Source organism: Triticum dicoccoides, chromosome 4A, assembly GCF_002162155.2.
Source record: "Triticum dicoccoides isolate Atlit2015 ecotype Zavitan chromosome 4A, WEW_v2.0, whole genome shotgun sequence".
Classification (NCBI taxonomy): domain Eukaryota; kingdom Viridiplantae; phylum Streptophyta; class Magnoliopsida; order Poales; family Poaceae; genus Triticum; species Triticum dicoccoides.
In genome coordinates, this window is record NC_041386.1 from 28,728,000 (window position 1) to 28,735,710 (window position 7,711).

General features: G+C 50.6%; 1 protein-coding gene across 1 annotated transcript; it reads right to left on the minus strand.

Moving 5' to 3' along the window:
- Positions 1-1,271: 1,271 nt before the first annotated feature.
- Positions 1,272-3,300, minus strand: LOC119284740 (heavy metal-associated isoprenylated plant protein 6-like). The gene is made up of 4 exons (XM_037563901.1): positions 2,988-3,300; positions 2,573-2,898; positions 2,372-2,453; positions 1,272-2,258 (listed from the first exon to the last, which is right to left on the minus strand). Exons 1-4 carry the CDS (start codon positions 3,118-3,120, stop codon positions 1,573-1,575), a joined length of 1,227 nt encoding a protein of 408 aa, XP_037419798.1. The 5' UTR covers positions 3,121-3,300; the 3' UTR covers positions 1,272-1,572.
- Between the last annotated feature and the right edge of the window lie 4,411 nt (positions 3,301-7,711).

The following is a 7,711-nucleotide window of genomic DNA, read 5'->3' on the forward strand; positions in this document are numbered from 1 at the left end:
TTGTCTAAATACAGATGTATCTAGACTCATTTTAATGCTAGATACATCTGTATCTAGGCAAATCCAAAACAAGTAATTTGGAACGGAGGGAGTAGTAAATAGGCTGTCCCTTGGATTCACCGGGGCCGCGCATGTCGCTTGCGCCGTCCGTCGTCCATTCGATAATGTCAAAAAGCGGATGTGAATATACAAAGAGAAAACGACGGCCTACTTTCAGAAACAAGAAGAAAAACGACGGCCTGGCCAGCCGTGACGCATACTCATCTCAGAAACGAAAAAACAATGCCTAATCCTTCTCCCGGATCACCATCGAGTATGTCATCGGAAGCCTTAATAATGCATTATTACCAGCAGTACATGTACATCAGGCCGCAAAATGCAGCTTGGCCAGCACGCACGCACACGGAAAATATCAAAAACCACGGCCGTCCAACACACATAGGACACACACACATACACAGAATAATAAGTACCAAAAATATCCAAAGCAAACATCGACGTAGAATAATTCCGAAAATATCCACAAGGAATATCAACGCCGGAAGAATATTCCAGATAGAGCGAGCGGCGTACTCCATGCCCATGCGTACCTATCCATCCTTCCGGGCGCCGCGTCGGACGGGCGACGCGGGCGAGAGCACAACACCAATTTTGCCGCCACCATCCATCAGATCCTTCGCTACTCCCTCCGTCTAAGTGTGTACTAAGTCTAGGTGTGTACTAAGTCATCTTATGAAAACCAAATAATCCCAAAACACTTAGGCGCGGTGCATTAAATTCTATCTTGTTTCTTGTTTCTTGGCATATCAACCAATAAGAGATGTGGGGTGTGCATGCTTTTAATGAATTGAGACTACCAAACACGACACGACACTGTAGTTCATTGCATGCAATGCTATTAATTAGCAAATAAACATTAAGTTCTCTCGTTTTCTCACCTGGACGGAGGGAGTACCATCAAAGGTTCAAGGTGGCCAGCCTCCAAAATCCAAAATTCAATGCCTGCAAATTTTCTTGCCCGCCACGACGCACGGTCCAATGAACGAGGATTAACTCCCCGTACTTAATCGCTTCTTAATGTGGAAATCGTCGCCGGTTCAATTGTCCCGATCGGCGATTGATCACCACGTCGCTCTCGGATCGACGACAGCGGCGGCGATCGAGGCTAGATTAAGCACACCGGTCCACGATTCAACGCCAGCCTAGCTCGCCGCCAACGAGCGCGCACGCAATTTGCGACCTATTCGTTGATCATCTCATTCATCTCTTAATTTAGCCAAACCACTGGGGCTTAAAATCAAATTAATTAAGCAATGGAGCTCGTGGCAGGAACAAGATCGACCATCGGACGCGCGATGGAAGGCAGGGGAACCAAAATTTGATCGGAGGCACGCATCGGTTATGGAGGATGGATGCCTCTGGTCCGAGTAAAAACTAGGGCTAAGCTAAGCTAGTGGAGCCTCTCGTCGCTGTCTGCTAGTATGTCAGCATTGCTCTTCTGCCGGCCGGCCGGCCGGCCGGCGAGCGCAGGTCGTCGGCGCTGATGAATGAGTTTTCGGGCGGCGGGTCGCGTCACATGACGGAGCAGGAGTTGGGGTTCTCGTCGCTGAACATCTGCGAGGGCGGCGCCGTGTCGAAGTGGTAGGGCGGCGGGTACGGCTGGTACGCCTGGTGGTTGGGGTGCTCCTGCTGGTAGTAGCCGCCGCTGGGGTGCTGCTGCTGGTAGTAGCCGCCGGCGTCGCCGCCCGGGTGCTGCTGCTGGTAGTAGCCGTTGGCGCTGGGGTGCTGCTGTTGTTGGTAGTAGCCGCCGCTGCCGCTGCCGGCGCCGGCGTACCCCGCGCCGTCGGCATTGCCGCCGTAGGGGCTGTAGTAGCTGGGCGGGGGCCCCTGCGGCTGCGGGTACGGCACCTGGCCGTACGGCGAGACGTGGTGCGTCCTCGCCTGGACCGGCGCGGGCGCCACGGAGGCCGCGGCGGACGCCATGGACGGGCCCGCCACCTCGATGCCTTTCCCCTTGTCCTGGCTCATGACGACGTGGTCGCCGCCCGCCTCTTTGTCTGTCTTCTTCTCGGCGTCGCCGGCGCCCTTGTTGTTCTTCTTCTCGTCGCCGGCGCCCTTGTCCTTCTTGCCGGGCGCGACGGCCTCGACGGCGCGGTTGAGCTTCTCGGTCAGGTACGCCACCATGGCGGGGACGTCCATGGTGCCCGTGACCTTGACCTCGTCCTTGGCATTGCCCTCCAGCTCCACATGCTTGACCCCTGGAGTAGACAAGACACACAGAGAATCGTCAATTTCGAACGGAAGACACAAAATTAACAGCAGAACAAGCAGAGAAATCAAAGAATCAAGAAGAATCCGAGCAAAACAGCACCTTTTATTTTGTATATCCGGCGTCTGATGCGGTCGGCGCAGCCGTCGCAGTGGAGGCGGATCTTGAGCAGCACCGTGGTCTCCTGCGAAAGAGAAATCGAAGCGGAGAGATCGTGAGCCGCGAGGTCGGTGGGACGGGCGTGGTGGTTGGGGGCAAAGTATTGCGTGGGGGTAGGATTTGCTGCGTGTGTTGTGTACCGACCTGGAGCTCCGTGGGCTTCTTCTCCTCGGTGGGGGTGGGCGGTTGCTTCTTCGCCGCGTCTTCCTCTTTGGGCGGCTGCGGCTTGGAGGCGCCGGCCTTATCCCCCTTGTCGGGATCCTTCTTGTCGCCCTCCTTGTCGGGGCTCTTCTTCTCGGCCGCGGCGGGGGCTGCTGCGGGCTTGGCCGGGCCGGGGCCGGCGCCGGAGGAGACGATCTCGACGGGCTTCTTGGTCCGGGACTCGATCCGCGCCTTGAGCGCGGCCGCGTCGGCCGTCCCCGCCACGACGACCCTGTTCGCCGCCGCGTCGGCCACCACCGACTGCACACCTGTCGAGAAGCAGCGATTCAGCACCAGACCAAACAAAAATGCAGAGAAGGGCAGAAGAAATCGGCGGCGGGATGGAGCGGGCGCGTACCGGGCATGCTCTTGATGCTGTTGCGGACCTTCTTGGCGCAGCCGGCGCAATGCAAGACCATCTTGAGCACGACCGGCGGCGGCGGCTCGGCGGCGCCCTCGACGGCGCCGGGAGCCTCCTTCCCCGCCCCCATGGAGACCGACGAGGCTGGCTAGCTACGCTCTGTGGCTCTCCGCGAGATTTTTCTAGACTCTTCCTCTCTACCTCTCTCCTACACGTGTTGGCGCGAGCGGGGGAGCGTGGGTGTTTGACGGCGCGGGCGAGGGAAGAGAAGCCAAGCGGAACGAGACGAAACAAAACGGCAGTGCGGCGCGGGCGGGGATAAATAGGCGGGGGGAGGAGCGGGCGGAAGGAAAGGGCCGGAGGAGGTACTGTAGAAGGCAAGCGGAAGCCGTGTGGCGCGCGGCGGGGCGGTGCCGGTCGCCCGATCCGATCCACGTCCGCGGTGCGCGTGGCGGTAAGTTTCTGCCCGCCGCTGCTGTTTGCGGGCGGGGTGCGGAGTGCTGGTTACGCCCGCTCGCCGTGTCATGTCATGTAAAGGTGAGCCCGTCATTGCTCGTACCACCTTTTCTTCCACCGGTCGGGTCGGATTGCCTGGCTAGCTTAGCCAAATCGTAGCGCACGCGCAATGGAGTGGCTTTTGGTTCACAAAAAGGGTTCCTTTTCCGATGTCTACACGGCGTGGCTCTCCTTTGGTCCTTTTACCATAGACGTCGTGATGTTTGCGCGTCTTGGAACGATATAGGTGAATCCATACGGCGGCAGCGCTATGTTTTCTTGTTTTATTATTAGTTTCGAGCATGCTACACGGGCAAACAGTGGACGTCATCTCGTCTCTCGTCGGTGATGCCGTCAAGCCACCCCTCTCTTGGAACCAGCAATGATTAACGTCGGAGTGTTCTCTTGTTTTAGCCGTCTCTCTAGCCCTAGCCCTTGCTACGGGGTCTTCAAGGCGGCCTCGAAGTCTGGCAGAAAAAACAGCTTCCTCTGTACGTACAAGCCTAGAAAAAAAAACACCAGCTGCTTGGGTACAACCCCACGAAAAGCAGCTTCTTCGGTACAGACAGATAAGAAAATGGTGAGCGTTTTTTGTGGCACAAGGTAAAAGCAGCGCTATAAATAAATGTTGGTGCTCCACGACCGTTGTCTCGTGAAACGTGAAAGGTTCAGCTGGGCAGGTGGTACCTACGTACGTCAGCGGCCGTCCTCCCTGACGGCGATGCGATGTGCCGCCACCTGTCCTGCGAGCTACTGTACGTGTGCTTACGTACTGTACTGCTGCCAGTACGTTCACGCGAGACAGAACGGGTCGTACAAAACTTGAGCACGTACGTACGCACGCACGCACGTACAGTCCAACAAGACCCTTGCGCGCGTTGTTGTTGTGTCGTGTGCTGTTTGACGAGGCGTTTCGTGGACGCCAAGGGAGCTGCGAGTCCAGACAGAAAGGAAGAGAACTTGTATCGTGCTGTGATCTGTATCGTGACTCATGAGGCTCGTCTTCTATGTACTGTTGCGGTGACTGAACTATCGAATCGGAATGGGAAACGACTGTGGTGTTGGTCCTGGTGGCACTTGGGGTTTGCTCCGCATGTTCGTCGCCGCTCACGAACGGTGAACTTTCACGGCGACTCGCGACGACCGCCGCAACGACGGATGGTGGTCAGTCGCGACGCGAGGCAAATGTCAGGTCCCGAAGCGACGCGTTTCTTTTACGAGCGTTTTTTTTCCCATTCAGAGACGAAGTTGGGTTTTTCTTCAGGCAACGGAGAGGAAACTGATCGGTGCGGAGGGCGCGAGCGAGCGCGTGCTCTTGGCCCAGGCCCGCGACGCGCTCATGCGCGAGGGGGCCTAGGAGATCCACTTTCTCCAATATCGCAGCACTTGCCTGTACGCGCTTACCTAAAAAAAAAAACTTGCCTGTACGCGCTATACCTCTCTCAGTCTATGTGGTGGCCAGTGAATTGCATCGCGGGCGACCGATGGTTTTTCTCTCCTCCGGTATGCGCGTTTGCTCAGAAAATCAGTGTTTTTTTCCTGAAAAAAACATAGATAACTTTATTAATTAGAAACACCTAGCAAAAATATATCCGTGCGTTGTAACGGAAGAGAAAACATCATACATCCTAAAAAATATCAAATCGGCTGCATTGCAACGTATATGAAAAAAATTTAAATACGTACTTTAAAACCTATACAACAATCTCACCTCCCAAATAGCACGATTCTACATTAGATATAAAACAAAGCATTACCCCACTTGTGACTAATCGTTACATAGCACGTAAGGGCATACGACATGTGACGCCATGTGATTGAAGCAAAATGAAAAGTAACTATACGCTGCCTGGTTCAGGTGGTCAACAGACGACTCCATATTGCATTTCGCAGAATTATGCCCCTGCCCATGGCACCTACAACACCAATTCTTCACGGGGGTCTCCATATACACGGCTCGTCAGCAATATTCCTGATCATGACCTCTGGTTTCTATGCGCATGTAGCTTAGTTCAATAGCTTATGTATAAAGAGTAAAAGAAGGAAAGGCTTCACGATAGAGGTACATGATGCCAAGAAACTTTGTGGTTCAAGAGAGCAAAATGAGGACAAAGACAATAAAATAATATTTTTCTATCCAACTATAGAGAGTAATAAAATATAATCATTAGAATTTGGCTATGCAAACGAACCAACCTCGTGAAGAAATTTCACCCCATGAACAACTACTACAAACAAAAAGCAAGAATTAAGACCAAACATGAATTATAAGTAAATAAATGACATGAAAAAGCAAATATATACACATGTCTGTTGCACGTGGCCCACTTTGTCCTTGGAGGAGGAGCTGTTGGTGGACGCCGTCTGTGTCGGATTGCCATCGAGCTCAACCACCGGCATGGAAGTACACCTTGAACTTGGCCGCCGTGCTAATTCCTCTCATAGAATTGAACATTTGGAGATAAGCTGATAGGAGGATTCATATGATATTGTATGTTTAGCAGATGTCTATTAAATTTGAGCATAATTATTCTCCCAAATAAACTTGTCGCAAATCCAGCTTTTTACATACATAGAGATAAACAATGAAAATTAAGAATTGAAATTATCAAAAACAGATCATTTGGTAAATGCAACAATGACTAAGAAGTGAAATCACACAGTATAAAGAGGGTTTATAAAGAGGGTGAGGCAATTCAGACAATATTACCATTGCACTCAGTTGACAGTCATCTCCAACCAAAACAAGATGTTTTTACCAATGTAGTGGGATCATCAATTCACACTCCCGCACTAGGGTAGTACATACAGAAGTTTTGCATTAAGCATGCAGTAGTTCTGGACCCAATTTTTGTTTACCCCATTGGGTAAATTAAGCGAGTGCGGGAGATCCTTAAGGAATTTAACGCATGTAGACCTTGCTCCATCCAGTTCCTTCTCAATGGAGGATACAGGTTGTGCACAAACAGAGTTTCACAACCAAAGCCCCCTTTTAAACCCTCCTTAGTCAAGTCTACGTCACACATAAGGCCACCAAAATCATCCAGCATGTGAAGCAATGTAGATATATTTATTTATCAATTATGACACTATCACGAGAAAAGCACCATCCAGGAACGTGAACGACAAGGCAATAGGGCGCGCCCAGGAGGGCGCCCTGTTACCTTGTGGGCCCCACGTGGCTCCATTTGACCTAATTCCAGTTCTATAAATTCTCATATATTGGGAAACCCCTAGAGAGCCACCTGAAACTATTTTTCCGTTGCCGCAAACTTCTATTCTTCCGCGGTCCCATCTAGAGGCCTTTTCCGGTACTCTGTCGGAGGGGGAATCGATCACGGAGGGCTTCTACATCATCCTTACTGTCTTCCGATGATGCATGAGTAGTTTACCATGGATCTATGGGTCTATAGCTAGTAGCTAGATGGTTTCTTCTCTCTCTCTTTGATATTCAATACAATGTTCTCTTCAATCTTCTTGGGGTTATATTTGATGTAATCTTCTTTTGCGGTGTGTTTGTTGGGATCTAAAGAATTGTGGGTTTATGATAAGATTATTCAATGAAAATAATCGAGTCTTTTCTGAACTTTATTATGCATGATTATGGCAGATTTGCATTTCTCTCTCATCTATCTGTTTGGTTTGGCCAACTAGATTAATTTATCTTCAGGGGAGAGGTGCTCTGTAGTAGGTTCAATCTTGCAGTGTCCTCACCCGGTGACAAAAAGGGTAGCGATGCACGTATTGTATTTTTGCTAGTAAGGATAAAACGACACAGTTTATTCATATTGATTGGGTTTACTTTGTTTACATCATGTCATCTTGCTTAAAACGTTACTCTGTTGTCATGAACTTAATACCATAGACGCATGCTGGATAGATGTCAATTGGTGGAGTAATAGTAGTAGATGCAGACAGGAGTTGGTCTACTTGTCACGAGCGTGATGCTCATATGTGTGATTATTGCTATGAATAACGTCATAACTATGCGCTTTTCTATCAATTGCCCAACAGTAATTTGTTTACCCACTGTATGCTATGTGTTCGAAAGAGAAGGCTCTAGTGAAAACTATGGCCCCAGGTCTACTTTTATCATATTATAAAAACCAAAAATACCTTGTTGCAATTTATTTACTTTTATTTTGTTTTGCAATTTATCTATCTACCTGTACAAAATTTAATCATTGCAATTAACGAGTTTAAGGGAATTGGCAACCCTCTTGCCC